The 20,583-nt window shown below is 48.2% G+C and overlaps 1 protein-coding gene across 30 annotated transcripts in view; it reads left to right on the top strand.

The window, feature by feature from the left end:
• The window catches only part of nfia (nuclear factor I/A), a 180,370-nt gene that overhangs the window by 142,115 nt on the left and 17,672 nt on the right, over window positions 1-20,583 (top strand). For 2 of the 30 annotated variants that reach the window (XM_090235270.1, XM_090235275.1), the window contains exons 5-12: window positions 549-666; window positions 2,555-2,682; window positions 3,822-3,872; window positions 8,540-8,674; window positions 17,584-17,762; window positions 18,270-18,335; window positions 19,984-20,149; window positions 20,340-20,431. In XM_090235270.1, coding sequence (XP_090091396.1) covers window positions 549-666; window positions 2,555-2,682; window positions 3,822-3,872; window positions 8,540-8,674; window positions 17,584-17,762; window positions 18,270-18,335; window positions 19,984-20,149; window positions 20,340-20,431 — 935 coding nt within the window. Of the gene's footprint in view, window positions 1-548; window positions 667-2,554; window positions 2,695-3,821; window positions 3,873-8,539; window positions 8,675-17,583; window positions 17,763-18,269; window positions 18,336-19,983; window positions 20,150-20,339; window positions 20,432-20,583 lie in introns of all 30 variants that reach the window. The other 28 variants (XM_090235273.1, XM_090235277.1, XM_090235280.1 and 25 more) reach the window with 16 other exon arrangements.

Here is a 20,583-nt window from a genome sequence, read left to right as displayed (position 1 = left end):
TCTCCTCTCTCCTCTCCCTCTCTCCTCTCCCTCTCTCTCCTCTCCCTCTCTCCTCATCTCTCCTCATCTCTCCCTCTCTCCTCTCCCTCTCTCCTCTCCTTCTCTCCTCTCCCTCTCTCCTCTCCTTCTCTCCTCTCCCTCTCTCCTCTCCCTCTCCTCTCCCTCTCTCCTCTCCCTCTCCTCTCCATCTCTCCTCTCCCTCTCCCTCTCTCATCTCCATCTCTCCTCTCTCCTCTCCCTCTCTCCTCTCCCTCTCTCCTCATCTCTCCTCTCCCTCTCTCCTCTCCATCTCTCCTTCTCTCCTCTCTCCTCTCCCTCTCTCCTCTCCCTCTCTCCTCTCCTCTCCTCTCCTCTCCTCTCCTCTCCTCTCCTCTCCTCTCCTCTCCTCTCCCTCTCTCCTCTCCTCTCCTCTCCTCTCATCTCCTCTCCTCTCCTCTCCTCTCCTCTCCTCTCCTCTCCCTCTCTCCTCATCTCTCCTCATCTCTCCTCTCCCTCTCTCCTCTCCTCTCCTCTCCCTCTCTCCTCATCTCTCCTCTCTCTCTCTCTAGCCCCAATCGCAGCGGGGACGGGTCCTAACTTCTCGCTGGCGGACTTGGACAGCTCCTCCTACTACAGCATGAGCCCCGGGGCCATGAGGCGACCCTTACCAAGCACCTCCTCCAGCAGGTAACCACACACACACACAGAATGAGAGGGACACACACGCAAACAATCACACACCCTCACGCACACACAGAAAGAGAGGGACACACACGCAAACAAGCACACACCCTCACGCACACACAGAATGAGAGGGAGACACACGCAAACAGGCACACACATTCACGCACACACACAAGCATGCACCCGCAAGCGTGCGCACACACACACACAGAACACACACACAGGGCTTGCTCATTCTATGAGCCAATGTGTGTGTTTAGGAGCGCATTTATGTGTGTTTCTCTCAAACGCAAACACACACACACACACACCCATTCTGACTCTGCCCGTTACTCAGGAGACAGCCCACGCACCGTGTAAGGTCTGAAAGAGCAGCTACACACACAGAGCCTGGAGGCACTGCTCACTGAACTGGGCTCAACCTCCAACCTACCATCTCCTGTACCGTACTCACATAATGACTGCAAAATATCCATCCTTTCTAATGGAAAGTGTTGCACTGTACGCTCTAGCATACACACACACACACACACACACACACACACACACACACACACACACACACACACTCTCCATGTGCATTGGTTAAACTTGCGCATGTTAAATGCACATGGGTTTGCATATGTGTACGCCCGGGCGCTGTGTGTGCGTGTTCGGATGCACGTGCGTGTGCGAGAGTATGTGTGCACACGTTGGTGAGCGCGCACGCGTGTGTGTGTGTCTCAAGCCCAAGTGAGTGTGTGTGTGTGTGTGTGTGTGTGTGTGTGCGTGCGTGCCCCGCCTCTAATTATGCAATTAGGAGGGAAACCCGCCAGCAGACATCACACACACACACAAACACAAAGAAATGTCAGAACCAACGGCAAGGGAAACAACTCACGGGTTTAGGGGTGCTTCCCCATTTGCACCCTATTCCCTATATAGTGTACTTTTGATCTTAGCCCTATGGGATACCTATGGGCCCTGGTCAAAGGAAGTGCATCATATAAAGGGAATAGGGAGCCATTTGAGACGCCCCCTAGCAGTGGTCTGGTAGATATACACATACACACCAGCACCAAACCACTGTCCATGTGTGGAGTGATACTGTGTGAAGCAGAGAGCAGTGTGGGACAGGCTTTGATGGGAGGCCCCGGTGTGGCCGCAAGTAGGAGCCCAACACACACACACACGTGCGCAGACACACGGATGCATGCTTACATACAGACAGAATACACACACACACCCGTTAACCCAAATGCATAGGCTACATCCTAACTGTATACACATCAAACACAAACATATACATACCCCCCCCCCACACACACACACACACATAACCTGGTAGACTCAGGCCAGCCGTGTGTGTCAGTCCCAGGCTCTTGATCCTTGGCCAGAGTTGCCACTGTTAAAGAGGATTACATTCATCTGGCCTGCCTCTCTCTCCGGGGGATGGCTGCATTCATCAGATGATACCCCTATGTACACACACACACACACACACACTCCATATTCTGGCCGATGCAGAGCATGGAAGTTGATCCACATGCATGGGCACCAGACACAAAGAGATCAACCATTAAACGTACACACACACACACACACACACACACACACACTGTGTTTCTATAAAGACACCAGTGACAATATACTTCTTGTCGACACATTTAGATCATGACTGAATGTACGATTTTATGAGTGAAGATATTTAAACAGGGGTATTGTCATTAAACTCTAAGCGCTAAGGAATGGCCTCTGAATAGCACTGAAACATTGCTAGCAGGCGTTCACCCTTGTACATGTGTGTGTGTGTGTGTGTGTGTGTGTCTGTGTCTGTGTCTGTGTCTGTGTGTGTGTGTGTGTGTGTGTGTGTGTGTGTGTGTGTGTGTGTCTGTGTCTGTGTTCCCACCAGCTCGGCCAAGAGGATCAAGTGTATGGAGGATGAGGTGGACAGTCCAGGAGAGGAGTCCTACTACCCGGGCCAGGGCCGCTCCCCGGGCAGCGGCAGCCAGGCCAGCAGCTGGCACGAAGTGGAACCAGGTACGTACTGCTGTAAGCTGCCAACCGACCTGCCCTTAATGCCAACACCCCTGTAACACACCTTTACCCTGATACCCTCCCTACTCTTACTACTACGATTGTACATAGCTCTTCTCCTCTGCTTTCAAGCTAGAGGGAGTTGGTGTGTGTGTGTGTGTGTGTGTGTGTGTGTGTCAAGAGTGAGAATGTAGGATTATGTCTAAACAGTGAGGGGGAGAATCGTGTCCTGTCTCTTCCTTGTCTGTCTGAGTCTGTCTCGACGCGTTGGTGACGCGTGAGATTTCCATTCTTACATAAAGCGAAGGCATGATCATTTTTCAGAACCACTTTTGGACTTTATATACTTTTTTTTTACAAAGGCGATCTGTCTTGATGGGCAATTTGCCATTTTGCAGCTTTCCTCTTGAAAGTCCAGTGTCCTACCCTGTGTGCTCACAAGCTCATCATTTCAGGATGCTTTTACTTTATGGGTCACTTAATAGCGCCGTCGAGCCCATGGGCTTTTCCCCCTTCATTTTATGGCTCACCTTCATGGTATTAACGATGACATGAATACTATTACTAACATGTTGTGATCCATGAAGGGAGTGGTGCCGGGGTGTGTTTGTGGTTTGGGAATTTTAGGGAGGAGTTGCTCAGAGGCCCGTCTTCAGAGTGCGAGGACTGGCGGCGGGTGTGTGTGTTCGTTTTTCTATGGTGCGTCTGTGTTCGTGTTTTTGTTTGTGTTCCAAGAGGATAGAAATTTGACACGGCGTCAACGAGTGCATGTCCTAGGCATGAGTTAAACAGGCTGTGCGAGTATGTTTGCTTACTGTGTGTGTGTGTGTGTGTGTGTGTGTGTGTGTGTGCGTTTGTGTGTGTGTATGCGTTTGTGTGTGTTAGTGTATTCTTTTGTATTTGTGTGTGTGTGTGTGTGTGTGTGTGTGTGTGTATGCTTTTGTGAATGGTTGTGTGTGATTTGTATGTGAAACGTGACCCCCGGCCCGCATTCCCTCACGGGAACAGGACTGACATGCATACTTAATTGATGAGGTAATGCTCCATATTCTCTCCTAACGCTACACTATATTCACCCTGCCTCTTTTTTTTTTTTTTTTTTTCCCTGTTTCTTTCCCCCCTTTCCTTTTGTCTCTCAAAAGCTGGATATAAACTGCGTGGCTCGCTAGCTAGTTCGTTCATCTCAAGACAAGGTAAAGATGCATTACTGTTTCCAATTTCACCTCCCGTCGTCCTCTGTTGCCCCCACCCCAGTCCCCTAACCCCCCTCCCCCCCCCCCCCCCTCCAAATCAGGAGGTTCTGTAGTTGGTTGTGGTATCGAGTTTTGTGGTTGGTGTTTTGTATTGTCCAGGTTTCCCCCCCAACCTACCCTCCCCCCTCCACCTCTCCCTCACTGTGTGTGATTGTGACGAAAAATAGTGGGACTGAAACAGATCCTTGCGGCACACCTTAGGCCTTATACCTGCACTGTGTCTGTACTGTAGCATGGGGCTCATGTCCATTGGAATCCTGACCGTGCACCATGATATGTACATTCAAGCGACTCCACCCTATTTTATATCTTAAGTGTCTGTCAACAACTTCAGTACATATTGTCTACGTATTCAGAGCTAATTGTAGCTACACCCCCCCACCTCACAGCCCCCATCACCACCCGGGGTGTGGACTGTGTGTCTGTGTGTGTTTGCATACATTTTCTGTGAACATGTGTCTTGGTGCCTGTGTCCTTGTTTAACTACACCCCGAGTTGGAACATTACAAGCCGACACATGAATGTCTGCGTTACGCATGTCTGCCTGTCCGCATTCTCCCGATTGCTCGGGATTCCGATTTTCATCGTCATCCAAACTTCCACCCCCCACCCCCCCCCCCTCCATGTGTCATTTTCCTTTTGCCTTTGTCATCCTGTTGAGCATTGCGATGTTGTTGACGGTGGATTTGGCTCTTGTTGATGTCCAGTTGGCTTGTTTTTTTGGTTTGTTTGTGGTTACCGAGACGCGTGTGTGTGTGTGTGTGTGTGTGTGTGTGTGTGTGTGTGTGTGTGTGTGTGTGTGTGTGTGTGTGTGTGTGTGTGTGTGTGTGTGTGTGTGTGTGTGTGTATGTTGAAACACTCAATGATATTGGGACAAGTGTGACACGTCAACAAGCTGCTGAAGTCTTGTCTGGTGTGTGTGTGTGGCCCTTTCACCACGGTGGGGACAGTGTTATAATTAGCCGCAGCTCGTGAAAGTGCATCCCACGGAACGGCCTGCCATCCATTTCCCAGGTAACCCACGTCAGGTCTCAGGAACATGTCACTCACATGGCCGCCTCGCCGGGGCTTCAATAGCTAAGTGTCAGAGGGAGGGAGTGTGTGCGCGTCTCTGCGTGTGTGTATTTTCTCTGTTTGGGAGTGTCTGAAGGGGGTTAAGTAATGCGCTGAGCTTTATGTCTCAACTGACTGTTCAAGGGAGAAGTTGTTTCATCAATTAACATGTCCAAAAGAAGACTTACTCAATCCACATATTTCAGAGGTTAAAGTTCGGGAGCGTAATCGCATTTCATTGTACTTGAACATTACCTACACCCGCTTCCTGATATGTCTCCACCTATCAGAGAAGGCGTTGTGGAGCAGACATGACTCTGCTCGTCGTTGTCCTTGGCATTGATAAGGCCGCCTGTATTCATGGCTGAACCTGCCCTGCTTGTCCACTCGGGTAAAGGACCTTTCTCCATTATAGCCTGTCTGGCTGCTGTGCATGCCCACTTGCACACCCTGAGTTGGGGCAAAGCAGGGATAGCTTGGGCCTGATTGATGCTTGCCGGAGAAGAGGCCTCGGAAGCAGGGGAGACGGATGGACAGCAGAGAAAGACGAGGAGGGGGGCGGATGCTCGATACAGACTCGCCTGCCCGCCAGCCAGCAGGCTTGTCAATTTGTCAGAGGCAGGAGAGAGCAAAGGAGAGAGGGGGGATGGAGAGAGACGGAGGGAGAGAAGCGGCCCCTCTATGTGTAATAACGCCTCGGAATGGGGAAAGTGCTGAGTACAGCCCAGCTCTGATTCCACCTGACAGAATCTTTTTAAGTGTTCATTACTCACTCTCAGACTTCAAGCCCTTCACACACACACACACAAGCAAGAAAACACACAAGCAAGTACACACAGTTGCATTCCCACACACACACACACACACACACACACACACATACACACACACACACGCAATCTCTCTCTCAGTCCAGATGTTTTGCCTCCCAGTCTCAGCCCCTATACCCACTTTCTCCTATTCATTCTCTCTCTATCCCTCTCTACCTCGCTTCCCCTCTTCTCTATCTCATTTCACGCATACCTCCATGAATCTCTATCTCTTCTTGAATCACGTGCACCCAGAGCTTCCTGAGCACATGACCCCATTCCCTAGCACATGAAGAAGACTCTAGTCTACAATAGCTGCCTGCACACTGACCAGGGCTCTTACTGTTACAGCAGAAACCCTTTGAATATGATCCTGGCTATTAGCACACAAATCAACCTGTTGACTCCAGCCCAAGTCTGAGCCTCCTGCCCCTTCCAGGCCCTCCAGCCTCTCCTATTGCTTGGTCTATGCTACCCTATTGGAGAGGGACCAGCCCAGCGGGCATCTGAAGCTAGCTAGCTAGCCGCCGCCGCTAACACCACTTCAAAGGACCAGGTATAGTAATGAATGGGCAGAATTGTTCTCTGAAAGTTCTCCCCCTCAAAGAGCACGGCCAACGTTTGGTCTGCTTCACACAGCCCATGGGATCATGGTGTTTATGGTTCTGACGGCCCATGCGTGGTGCAATTGGTCACAAACCTCCTCGGGATTTTAAAAGGGCGACTCGTCTTTGGTGGCCACCCAAACGTCAGATGTTTTTTCCCATGCTTGACTGCCGCTCTCTCTCTCTAGAAGTTATGGTTACTGTTGTTAGGGTTGTTTATGAGGCTGGGGCTTCAAATATATATATATATATGCACTTCCAGTGGCTTTAGAGAAGGTGTTTGAGATCAAAGTAGACATTCAGCAACATGTCTGATAAGACTTGCGTTTCAATTGAATTGATAGGTCTTTATATGGTGAACAAGTGTGTATCTGAGGGATGAATGCTGTGTGCTTGTCAGCCATTGTGGACCTTCTAATTGAGTGAAAGTGTATGTTGAATGTGGGTTTGTAGACCTGTGTTTGTTCGTCTGTGTGCCCTCTTGTTTCTTGATTGCTGGGATACTTTGTATGGTGTCAGTATGACCTGGTCTCTTTGTGTTGAAAGCAGCCAACCCTCTCCTCTTGATGTTCTCTAAACTGTGACTGTTTGTCCATCCTCCAATATATATATATATATATATATATATATATATATATATATATATATATATACATATATATACATATATATGGTTAGGGTCAACTTCTACCTTAAATCCTTCCCTTTCCAACTCAGTTTGATCAACAGCCTTCCCCAAAAACCCTTCTTTACCCAACGGAGGGCAATTACTAGTCAGTCCTTCCATCTCTTTCTTTATCTCCCTCTCTCACTGCCTGAAAAAGGGGAAAGGAGTCTGCGAGTCATGGAGAAACCAAGACTTCTGTGTCATTTAGGGTTAGATTGACACACACACTTTTTACACACAGACCTCAGTCCATTGACACAGACCCATCTAGAGACTTCAGATCCCAACTCCAATGCTTTCAAGACGAGCTAGAAAAAGGCCAAATGCAGCTCTGCTTGGTGCATGATCTTTTCGGAATGTCGGAAGGACTGTTTAATTCTTCCATAACAAAAATGAGAGGCATTACAATTATTAGGAAAGCTTTATTCTTAGACTAATATTTTAAAAGCCATTTAGTGTTTATCAGGAGCATTAGTTTTACCTTGTATGGTGTACAGAGTTTGCATAATTTAGACCATTCCATTGGTGCATCTGGCAAGGTAAAACGAAAGCATCCAGTGTGGTTGGGGTGTGGTCAGATAGAGCTTTGATTGGCTGTGGTGCACAACCAATTACAGTAGAGACTGAATATGAACCATACAAATAACATTATCATGCATGGTCTCTCTATTGACTATTCTCTTTGGCTTAAACTCTTGTGGAAAATGCTATCTGAGCCCATTGCTCACATTAACCCAGCAAAGCCCCAGTACACACTGGACAGGACTGTGTGACCATGCTGTGTGCTTTGCCACTAGGACCTTACCTGTCTACTATACCATCTATTCCTCCTTCCCCTATTTTTACCATTCCCACATCTCTCTCTTAACCCTAAACCCCCATCAGCCCACAGATAAGGCATGTCTATTCGTTCTATATATTTTTGGGCCCATTTTCTGGTATGGAAATGATATCATTCATTTATTAACAACTAACCTCAACTCGATAAAAATAAAATAAAATCTACATTTTCTAATTAGTGCTGTCTCCTGGAATTTCATAAACTTTCCTCTAAAAACTTGAACTGAATAGGCAAAGAGGTCCTTGCCTCTGAGCTATGCTTCTCAAAAGTAATACAGTAACTTAGCTTCTGTATCTTCGTCAAATCCCTAACATTGTCAGATGGATTAACATTGAGGACCCTGCAAACAACAAAGGTGAGGATTTTTGGAAATATCTTTAAAAAAAATAATAATTGCGACGCAAGGCACAAAACTATCTGTATTCCCCTTTAAAGACCGGCCTCCACTCGTACAGTAGCCTATGCTGCGCTCCGTTGGGCCCTGACCACTCCCCTTTCCTCTCCCCAACCCCCTAGTCTGGCCCCCACGCCTCGCCAACCCCCTTCCTCCACACTCTCTCACCTGTGAACCCAGCCTGTGAGTCTCCGTGCCCTTTCCTTATTAAATTTCACTTATCAATCATTCTTGCCAGGGATGCCATCGCCCACCACATTAAAGAAGTCAGAGAAGTGTGGTTTCAGCAACCCTGTCGTGCCTTCGCAGACCACCTCCTCCCCCCGAACGGCATTCACACACCATCATCGGCCTGTCATTACAGGACCTAGAGGTGAGCCCCCCCCCCACCCCCCCACCCCCACCCCCAACCGTGTCATCCCTGGCTCTCCCTAGTTCACCACCTATAACTGCCTACTCCCCTCTGTCAGATAAGGGCTGTAGAGAGATAGAGACAAAGCAGAGTGCTCCTTGTGGCTGGTGCTGCTGTGTGTGTGGCTCTGCTCAAACTTAGTGTTGCCACTGTAAGTGTGTTGTACAGCAGTGTTTCCCATCACAGGTCCTGGAGTACCCCCAACCGTACATATTTTTGTTGTGGCCCCAGACAAGCACACCTGATTCTACTTGTCAACTAATCATCAAGCCCTTGACTGGTTGAATCAGGTGTTTTTGTCTGGGGCTTCAACAAAAATGTGTGCTGTTGGGGGTACTTGAGGACCGGAAGTTGGGACACACTGTTGTTCAGTTTCTGCTTTGTGGGTTTGAGTGCGAGATCCCATCCCCCTTTCACACTTGGTGATTAGTTCCGTGTGCACGTGCGTGTGTTTCTGCGTGGTTGTGTGTGTCTGTTTTTGTGTGTGCATGGCTGTGGGTTTAGCCGGGAATGGTCATGTCAGAACACAAGTTCATATTTTTACTGTGAGTGTAATCCACAGATGACCCCACCAAGGCAAGCTGCTTTCCCTTTGGCCGGTTTGGTTTATATATGGTTTGGTTTATATTTGGTTTATATATTATGACTTATTACCATATAGCCATAAATGTAGACCACACAGGTTTATACGATATGAATGTTTCAGGAGACCAGTAACTAACATTGAAATTAGTCATCGTCATAGATCATTAGCTGTAAGTGCTACTTTCTGAACTATTATCCAAGTATTAGGACGGGTCCTAAATGGCATAGGGCCGTAGGGCTCTGGTCAAATTAGTGCCCTTTAAAGGGAATCGGGTTCCGTTTGGGGGACAGCCTTACAGTATAGTGTGGTTATCCGGGAGCTTTGTTTCCCATTCTGGCCACCAGCAGTATTTGCTTTAGCGAGGCAATGCTTTCATATGCTCTGGCAATGCTTTTTGTTTGAGGGGGAAAATATGGGTCATCCAAACATTGGTTTGCACTCTGTTGCTTTGTCCAGGCTAGTGTTCTTGCAGTTTGAGAAATGGGTTGTGGAACGTGTAGTCCTATAGTGTTCGTATAGCTTTTCTTTTTTAAATTCACCATTTTATTTATTCTTATTTTTCAACGGGTCGCCCCTTTTGTTCGTACTCCCTGCAAAGCTCGGTGCAGATAACTGGTTAATGTGGAACACGTTAGGAAGACCATCCATCGACAGTGAAGTGAGCGCTTTGAGCTCTCTGTGTTGTCAAGCAGCTAGCTAGCTTGTCGTCACTGTCTGTCTGAGAGAAGGTAGTCGTCACAAGCACACACACACCACTGTTTCGTTGATGTCTTCCATCTGCAGTGGGGGGGGGGGGGGGATTACTACAGGCTTGATGTCCATAATATTTTGACCTAAAAAAAATGTTAAAACCCACTGGGGCTTAAAGGTTGAGGCTTGGGGGGGATTAATTTGTGTCAGTAAGTAGTATAACTGTCACATTTAGGATGTTGTGTTCTACGCTCACATAAAAGGCCAAAATGGTGGGGTTCATTCATCTTCATAAGTCGAGCCGGTTGTCATGTCTGTTTGGTTGACTTTAACCGCCCTGTTGTACCAATCTCATCTGTAATTGATTTATCATAGTTGGAGCGCCCTCTTCACGCCCCACGTTCCTTTTGAAACGTTAGCCGAACCCGTTGAGCCGCGAGACGTAGGTGTCGTCACAGGGCGCCACAATTTGGCAAACAAAGACTCGCGAGCCGCACGGTTCGTTAGCTTGACTTCTCGTCTTCAAAAGGGCTATTAAAACGGTCTTCTTTCGTTGTCTCCCTCTGCATTCTCTTCAGCAGCCTCCTCCCACGGGTTCGCACACACACACACACACACACACACAGCCACCTGTTGATATCTCTCCAAGTGAAAACCACCCTTCTCAGTCATAATAAGGGAGGGATTTTTTTTTTGTATAATTTTTTTTTTCAGCATCCCTGTGGAAAGCTTTCCACACCTTGTAGAGTCCATGCCCCGACAAATTGAGGCTGTTCTGGAACTCAATATTAGGAAGGTGTTCTTAGTGTTTGGTATACTCAGTGTATTACCACTAGAATATTACTAGTATTTTATATATTCCTGCTACCGGTCACTGTTTACAGGTGTTCTTAATGTTTGTACGCTCAGTGTATAATATATTTTTCAACTAGAAGTTGGCAGTGGGGTTAAATAGAACAAAGTGGTAGGTGGGGGAAGAAAAAGCCACCGAACCAATTCAATTTGCAAAGTGGAACTAATCCGTAGCACTTTTCTATTGGCCATGCAGCACCACATGTAGGCCCAGACCACAATGGAGCCCACTGCTCCCTCCCTCCCTCCTTCTTTCCCTCCCTCCCTCCCTCCCTCCCTCCCTCCCTCCATTTCTCTTTCTTTCTTTCCCTCCCTCCCTCCCTCCCTCCCTCCCTCCCTCCCTCCCTCCCTCCCTCCCTCCCTCCCTCCCTCCCTCCCTCCCTCCCTCCCTCCCTCCCTCCCTCCCTCCCTCCTTCCTTCATCTCTCCTTCTTTCTTTCCCTCCCTCCCTCCCTCCCTCCCTCCCTCCATATCTCCTTCTTTCCCTCCCTCCATCTCCCGCCAGCTGTCTGAAGCCTTAGCCAGCTTCCCGTCTTATTCTTTCCCCTCCCACGTCATGATAATTTACATATTTGACCCGGGGTGGGGGGGGGCGATGCCCCTGGACCCCCTCCAGATTAGCTACAGGCCCACCCACTGGGCGCGTGTGGGGAGGACCTGCTGTCCATCCAGCCCCACTTTCATCTCTCCTCCATAATGATGCGTTAAAGTCACAGCTAACAGGCCTCGCTTAGAGCCCCAGTGAAAGGCCCTCAGAGACCCTGCTGGGGATGCTGTTCCCTACCTCCTCGCCCTCCCCTCCAAGCTACAGCTAGTCCCCTCGGAGTTGAATGGATGAGGATGGGGGCACGGGGCTACAGAGCCCATAGTTAGCGTACTAGCAGGCTAGCAGCATATCAGCTGCTTCAACATATTTGATATCCTCCCCATTGTCCCAACAATGTGGCGTTAGTACACCTTCAGCACAATGTGACACATCGCTCACGAGGCGAAGCCCAAATAAACCCCGGAGAGGGAGAGAAGAGAAGAGGGAGCTCATTCAGGGAGTTATGAGCTGTGCTGTGTCTGCTGTCAGGAATACATCCTTCTCTGTAGTAGCGGCATGTTACTCCACCCACCCCTCTAACAGGCCTTAACACTGTTACCCCAATTTCTCCTTTACCACCTGTGGAGTCTTTTCAGATCAGCAGTGTCATAACAGGGCGAATGCTCACTAACAGGGCTGTAGAGACGTGTGCACAAAATTAGATAGAAATAAGCTTTTTGTGCGTATGGAACATTTCCGGGATCTTTTATTTCAGCTCACAAAACATTTTTGTTCCGTATGGACAATTCAGATATGAGGTGATTGATGGGAATGACAAGAAGTATTGACAGGGCTCCCCTAACCCGTTTTAAAGCAGACTGAATGTTGCGCTGACGAGGTAATGGTGAGTACAGCATTCAGTTGGGTATTAACCAGGCTAGCGGTCCCCCAGGATCGGTAGTGTGACCCCCGGATGTCAAGAGGGGAGTAAATGCAGTAAAGATGGGTTTAAGGGGTAGAGTAGCAGCCACCCTCCGCATGCTAAAAGCCTTTGTGGGCTCATTAGTTGACAAGCTGGGACATGGGCGCCAAACTTAGTTTACTCACAACTTCTCCCCTGGAAAATATTCATCAGAGCATAAATGAGGAACATAACATGTGAGCAAGGCTATTTAAGTAATTGGAAATCGTTCTCGAACACTTAAGTTTAGTCTCCCCCAGAAATAAATAATGATTCCTAATTGACGCTGGCCATTTGTGTAATGGACATTGGCGGACCCCTCTTGGACCGGCCCAAGCCGGTCGGCACAGTGGGACAGGAGCTGGTCAGTGGCCAGAGAGACAGCGGTCAATCACTCAGACTCTACGGCCATATACTGGACGGGGTAAACGATGATAAGTGGCGGTGATCCAGAGACTAAGGGTGCATCCAAAATTGCACCCTATTCCCTACATACTGCACTACTTATTTTGACCAGATCCCATTTAAGGGCATTTTGGACACAGCCATAAGTGACACCCGTCAATGGTAGTCTACTTAGACAATCTGCCTCGCTAGCTAACGTTGTGACGAGCGGGAGGTATAAAAACACCAATGATTGATTATGATTCTAATGGGGGACATAGTACCTCCTTGAGTTGTGTGTGCGTGTGCACGTGTCAAGTTTGTCTGTGCCTGTGCGTGTACGACTGCAAGTGTGACGGGGTGTTTTATTAGCACACTTGTCAGGCGCTAACTAGAGAGTGACTCGTCCACATTTTACGAGCCCGACTCGCCAGTGTGCAAAGCTGTGTGCAAAGCTGACATCAAGGCAAACGGTGGCTACTTTGAAGCATTTCAAATATAAAATAGAGTTCAAGTCGGAAGTCTACATACACTTATGTTGGGGTCATTAAAACTCGTTTTTCGACCACTCCACAAATTTCTTGTTAAGAAACTATAGTTTTGGCAAGTCGGGCAACACATCTATTTTGTGCATGACACAAGTCATTTTTCCAACAATTGTTTACAGACAGATGTTTTCACTTATAATTCACTGTATCACAATTCCAGTGGGTCAGAAGCAATAAAAATGCCAGACTACGGTTTGCAGCTGCACATGGGGACAAAAATGTTACTTTTTAGAGAAATGTCCTCTGGTCTAAAAGGAAAAAGGGGGAGACTTGCAAGCCGAAGAACACATCCCAACTGTGAAGCATGGGGGTGGCAGCATCATGTTGTGGGGGTGCTTTTCTGCAAGAGGGACTGGCGCACTTCACAAAATAGATGGCATCACGAGGAAGGAGAATTATGTGGATATATTGAAGCAACATCTCAAGACATCAGTCAGGAAGTTAAAGCTTGGTCGCAAATGGGTCTTCCAAATGGGCAATGATACCAAGCATACTTCCAAAGTTGTGGCAAAATGGCTTAAGGACAACAAAGTCAAGGTATTGGAGTGTCCAACACAAAGCCCTGACCTCAATCCCATAGAAAATATGTGGGCAGAACTGAAAAAGCGTGTGCAAGCAAGGAGGCCTGACAAACCTGACTCAGTTACACCATCTCTGTCAGGAGTAATGGACCAAAATTCACCCAATTTATTGTGGGAAGCTTGTGGAAGGCTACCAGAAACAATTTAATGGCAATGCTACCAAATACTAATTGAGTGTATGTAAACTTCTGACCCACTGGGAATGTGATGAAAGAAATAAAAGCTGAAATAAATCATTATCTCTACTATTATTCTGACATTTCACATTCTTAAAATAAAGTGGTGATCCTACCTGACCTAAGGCAGGGAATTTTTACTAAGATTAAATGTCAGGAATTGTGGAAAACTGAGTTTAAATGTATTTGGCTAAGGTGTATGTAAACTTCCGAATTCAACTTTACATTTGGATTTGTTTAACACTTTTTGGATTACTACATGATTCCATATGTTATTTCATAGTTTTAATGTCTTCACTATTATTCTACAATGTAGAAACTAGTCAAATAAAGAAAAACCTTGGAATGATTAAGTAAGGTGTTCTAAATCCTTTGACTGGGAGTGTATATAAAAAGCATGAATGGATAGCGTACGATCATAGATACCATTTGGCTACATAGGCCTATAAACATTTACAATGAACGGCAAAATCACAATAATCGCAAGAATGGATTCAGATCAAAGTCTACGTTGAGATCGAATGGAGCAAAGGTCTTTAAATGAAAGATCCAGGCAGCCTCTCGTTTTTAACAATAAATTGTCAAGGTTACCCCCTCTCCTAGGGAGGGTGACGTGCTCGATGCCGATATATAAGGTAGGGACGAAGTAGAGGGATTCGCTTCCAAAAAGTGGGCCTCGACTGGGTACGTCGAGTCCTTGCACCGAATGGTGCTACGATGCTCCGAGATTCTTACTTTTAGTTTGGGCTTCGTTTTACCCACATAATTTTTTTACCACAAGGAAGAATGAGAAGATAAGTAACTGCCTCAGTGGAGCACGTGTCTACACCTTTGATTGGGATCATTTTCCTTGTTTGAGGGTGTTTGAAGGATCTCCATTTGTAAGTGCCATTGCCTTGAATGCAGCCAACATTAAAATTGGCAATACTTAAGTTTTGTCAATTAGGCTGTGGCGATAAAAGGATCTCTTTGCGCTGCTGGGTTACTGTACCCAGTACTGCCCTGTCTGTGAGGAGGCTCAGCAATGGCCTATTGCCATGAGCCAGAGAACAGGTCTCAGACCAGTGAGCTGGAAAGAGGAGTCGGGGGTAGAGAGAGGGTGGGAATGGGACAGGAGAGAGGTGTCTGAAAGAGAGCGGTGCCTGAGGGCATAGAGTGAGAGAGCAAGAGGATGACAGGGACAGAGAGTGTGTCTGTGAGAGAGGGAGAGAGAGGGAGGAGGGGGAGTGACTGAGTCAGCCTGTGAATGGGTGTGTCTGCCTCTGTGAGGTCAGTGTGGTTCTGTCTCCTGCCTGCAGCTTCTGCAGCATTGCCTCAGCACACAGCACAGCAAGGCTAATTCAATTGTAGAGTCTGGACACTCCACTCTTCCGCCTGTGTGCACGCACATGCACATGCTCATGCTCATTATGTCCGTGTGTGTGTGTGTGTGTGTGTGTGTGTGTGTGTGTGTGCTCGCGCAGCCAGGGAGTGCACAGCGAGGGTCTCTCCACCCCTCACCCCCGCTGACCCCACCCCTCACTTCAAAAGTCCAACATTCCAGCCCCCCAGACAAAAGGCAGGAATATGAAAAGACGGGGCACGCCAAAAAGAGAAAAGGAGGGGTTCTGTGTCTTTCAGCCTCTTAGGCTGGAAAGTGATAGAGGAAGGGCATGGAGTTTTCTTCCCAAATGGCACCCTATCCACTATGTAGTGCACTATATTTGCCCAGGGTCCAGTTTCCTGTCAGACTCGATTGAGGCTGTAAGTATGGAATAGGGTGCCGTTTGGGATGCACCCAGAGAGAGCCACGGTCCATTCTATTATTACTGTAAACACAATGGCCACATAGCGGCATGGCGGAGGGGGAGCGTCCCCCCAGTTTCCAGTCAGCCTCTATTGACAGAGCCATAAATCACGGCAAAGTTAAGTGAATTAATGCAGCAGGGAGCTGTGGCTTTAACAATGTTTATGTAGTATCAGCTTACCATCTCTCTCTCTCTCTCTCCCTCCGATAGCTGTACGATCCCTGCTTCTCCCCCTGCCCTCTCTCTCCCTCTCTTTCTTTCTCTCTCTCGCACTAAGTTTACCATCTCTCTTTCTTAGTTAACCATCTCTCTTTATCCTACTGTCTCTGTAATTGCTGTACGTTCTCTCTCTTTCCCTCTCTCTCTGTTTACCATCTCTCTCTCTCTCTCTCTCTCTCTCTCTCTCTCTCTCTCTCTCTCTCTCTCTCTCTCTCTATCTCTATCTCTCTGATATGGGCAGAGTGGCTGAGAGAGAGCGAGTCTTATTAAGAGACCCAGCAGTAATACATCACAGGCTTAAAGACCCCCTCTCTCTCCCCCGCCGTTGCACGTCCCAGCCAGGCATTATACTAATAACCAATAACTGAATATTACCTCTATTAAGAGCAGCCTAATTAGATTGTGTTGGTTACAATTAAATACTTAATAAGCCTCGATCCATTACAGCACTGTCAGTTATACCACGGGATCCGGGTGGAGGACAGGTGCAGACCTGTGCCCGTCGATTAATTGAGCCCGCGTGCACACTTGCATTGAATCTCACACACACACGCAGATCAACACACACACACACACAAACCTTACATGCGGTCACACTCTTACAGACACACGCAGGATTCACACACACACACACACACACACACACACAAACACACATGCTTGCGTTCACTCTCACACAGACTCTCACTCACATGCAGACGTCTCACACACACACACACACACACACGTGTTCACGCATACTCATGCTCACACAAACACAGATTTGGAAGTTAAGAGGATGGAAATGTTTAATTGTGTCATCGGTGACACAACACCTCCAGGCTCCAGACTCACCTCCAGACTCATTGCTCTCGACACTTCTGTTGTGACACAGTGCAAAGTCAAATGTCATCAGCGGACATCACAAATGTCACTAAGTGTCATTGCCTAATTACAATGACTGTATACCAATTTGTGACAAATATCATGTTTAGAAGTGTCAAGAAAACGGTTACCACATTTTCCCCTTGTGCGAGAGTGAAGGAATGCGGGCCAAAGTATGCCTTTGGTTGAATCATGGAGGGCCCGCCTCCCTTTTGATAGACAGTGAGGGGCATTGTGGTCCGTAGACGTCTTGTCATCTGCACCGTGGGCCGCCTGCCCTCTGTCACCACCACGTCAAAAAGGCCTGTCACACACACACACGCACAGCCCAGCTTGTGTTTGTGCCTTGGCGTTTGTTTGTTTGTTTGGGAATTACTGGGTGTGATTATGTGGGTGTGTCTGGATGTGAGTGTGTTGATGTGCGGAACATGTATGGTATTAAGTGACATTCTAAATGGTGTGTGACAAACTGTGGTGCATGGCGCCCCACCGTGATAGATGATGTCACCTTCTCTCCTCCATCCTCCCATATCTCTAGCCTACTCCCTAACCAGACACACTCTCTCTTTCTCTCTCTCTCTCTCTCTCTCTCTCTCTCTCTCTCTCTGTCTCTCTCTCTCTCTCTCTCTTATTGACTGACATGACAAACTTGCTATCTCTCCCCCCCCCCCCCCCCCCCCCACCTCTCCGCCCACAGCGAGTCCCCACGCCACGCCGTCGAGCCTCCACTTCCCCACGTCGCCCATCATCCAGCAGCCCGGCTCCTACTTCTCCCACCCGGCCATCCGTTACCACCCCCAGGAGAGCCTCAAGGAGTTTGTCCAACTTGTCTGCCCCGACTCTGGCCAGCAGGGAGGACAGGTGGGCTTCCTTAACGTAAGAACAAGGAGCCTTCTACAGTACATACATACCACAAACACCTAGGTTGTGTCCCAAATGGCACCTTATTCCCTATACCAGGGGTAGGCAACCCTGGCCCTGGAGGGGCCGCGGGCACTTTGTTTATTTTTATTGAACCGACCTGGAAGACCAGGTGTGTTGAATTTAGGCAAACCACTGAACTGATCAGTTAGCTCAGTTGGTCAGGTGTGGTGTCTAGTTGGAACACAATCCTGCAGTACCTGCGGCACTCCAGGAACAGGGTTAGCTACCCCTGCCCTAAATAGTGCACTAATTTTGACCAGGGCCCATAGGGATTAGGGTGTCATTTGGGATGCGTTACTTGTTCGATGCCTCTTGCTTCTTTTTTTTGGATTCTTCTGTTTAAATTCTTCTGTCGTTTTCTTTCTCCCTCTATAGTGCTCTACATTCATGCTGGTCCATTCACACACACACACACATATATATATATATACACTAATGGGGGATTTTTTTCTCTGTTAGAAGTATGCAGAAATACCATGGGGGAAATACTGTACAAGTGGTCGAAGAGAGAGCACTGCAGTGGAGGTGTGTGTGTGCGTGCGTATGCCTGTATGTGTGTATATGTACTTGCGTGGGAATGCGTTTGTGTGGGTGGGTGTGTGTGTGTGTGTGTGTCTGTATCTGGGGGGGGGGGGGGGTTTGACTCGATGTCTGCAGTTAGATAGTTGATATATTTCTGTCTAGACACTGAATCAATACCCAGGCCAGTTTCCCCATGCACACTTTTCATTCGCCCATTTAATCTGAATCCATCTCTCCGTGTACTCCTGCCCACAATACACACACACACTGCGAGACACACTCTCTCTCTCTCACACACACACACACACACACACACACACACACACACACACACACTGCGAGACACACTCTCTCACACACACACACATACACACACACACACAGAGAGAGAGAGAGAACAGCACTGTGTGTGTAAAGGTTTAGTGAGCCGTGACGACAATCTCAGTACGTGACTAACTTCTAGCTTTGAATAGCAGTAAAGGAAAGGGTAGACACATATCCAATACCATCAATTAACCGTCTTACCTGGCCCTTTTCATAGTAATTCAATCACCAAAACAGAGCAACAGAATCGTTCTCGATCAGATCTGAACATGACGCGGGATTCTATATCAAACGACTTAGCGTATCTGATACAAGTGGCTGGCTGATTTACAGCTGTCTCTATTGCACACGCGCATAGACCCACACACACACACACACACCGGTGTGACTTCCTTCCAGGCATAAATCTGGAGTGCACGGTAGCTGACCTTACAACCTGCTGTCTCCAGCCTGGCCCCGACACTACAACAAGAGACAGCGGGATAGGAGGAGGTGGAGAGAGTGAGAGAAAGAGGGATGGATAGATTAAGAGGGAGAGAGAGAGGAAAGAGAGTGGGAAGAGAGACATGGAGAGAGGGGGGGGGGTAGAGGGATAGAGAGGCTGTGAGGAGAAAGAGGGAGAGTGGAGGAGTTAGCCCTGATGCTTCAGAGAGCGCGAGAGGGATGGAGAGAGAGAGGGAGAGTTAGCCCCAGCACACTGTTTTGGTAATAGATTATCAACGGCAAAGTGCGCACAGCAGCAGAATTCTTTATGACCAGGAGCAGGGAAAATTGCTGAGCAGTGTCTCGCAAAGAAGCGCTTTAATGTGCGCGTGTCCTCCGTGGAACGTGCACACACACACACACACACACACACACACACACAAAGGGCCTGTTTAGAGGACAAGCAGGACCAATACTCTGATAGTGATACCGTAACAGGTTACAGCACTGACCTGTTGGGAGGCTTGCACGCGTGTGTTTGGTGTGTGTTTGGTGTGTGTTTGGTGTGTGTTTGGTGTGTGTGTGTGTGTGTGTGTGTGTGTGTGTGTGTGTGTGTGTGTGTGTGTGTGTGTGTGTGTGTGTGTGTGTGTGTGTGTGTGTGTGTGTGTGTGTGTGTGTGTGTGTGTGTGTGTGAGTATGTTTGTGTTGGGTCCAGGTTTTGAAGGTGCAATGTTGCTTGGTTTTTACTTTGTATTCTCTGTCTCCCTCTGTCTCGCTTTCTCTACCCCCCCGCCTTTCTCTCTCTCTCTCTCTCTCTCTCTCTCTCTCTCTCTCTCTCTCTCTCTCTCTCTCTCTCTCTCTCTCTATACATATATATATCTCTATATCTCTCTCTCTCTTTCAGCCCAACGGAAGCAGTCAGGGGAAGGTCCACAACCCATTCCTGCCCACCCCCATGCTGCCCCCTCCACCCCCGCCCCCTATGGCGCGGCCCGTACCCCTGCCTGTGCCAGACTCCAAACCACCATCCACCTCCACCGAGGGAGGGGGCAACTCCCCCACCTCGCCAAGTGAGTGGACACTGGACACAAACACACCTACACACACACACACACACACACACACACACACACACACACACAGACGTATCACCTGGCTACTTGGGTTGACATCCTCCTTTTGGAATTAGCGAGCACTCACCTTCTCTATCTCAATGGATGACCGAGGCATGACTTTCTCTCCCTTTCTGACCCGTTGCAGCCTACTCCACACCGAGCACGTCCCCAGCCCAGCGCTTCGTCAGTGTGGGCCCCCGAGACCCCAGCTTTGTAAATATCCCTCAGCAGCCCCAGGTGAGCCACATACCCTACAGTGTTGTACGGCTACTGTCCCCGTCTGCTGGGAAAGAGAGTCCTCTGTTTCCCCGGAGTCTGCTACACACACACGACATACTGTAGCTTCTGTTCACAAGGGAGCTGTGTGATAAGCTAACACTTGGTGACTA

This window comes from Oncorhynchus mykiss, chromosome 5 (genome assembly GCF_057628025.1).
Source record: "Oncorhynchus mykiss isolate SJ-2025 chromosome 5, ASM5762802v1, whole genome shotgun sequence".
Taxonomy (NCBI): domain Eukaryota; kingdom Metazoa; phylum Chordata; class Actinopteri; order Salmoniformes; family Salmonidae; genus Oncorhynchus; species Oncorhynchus mykiss.
The sequence above is the reverse complement of the archived record's forward strand: the minus strand, read 5'-3'. Positions and strand labels throughout refer to the sequence as shown.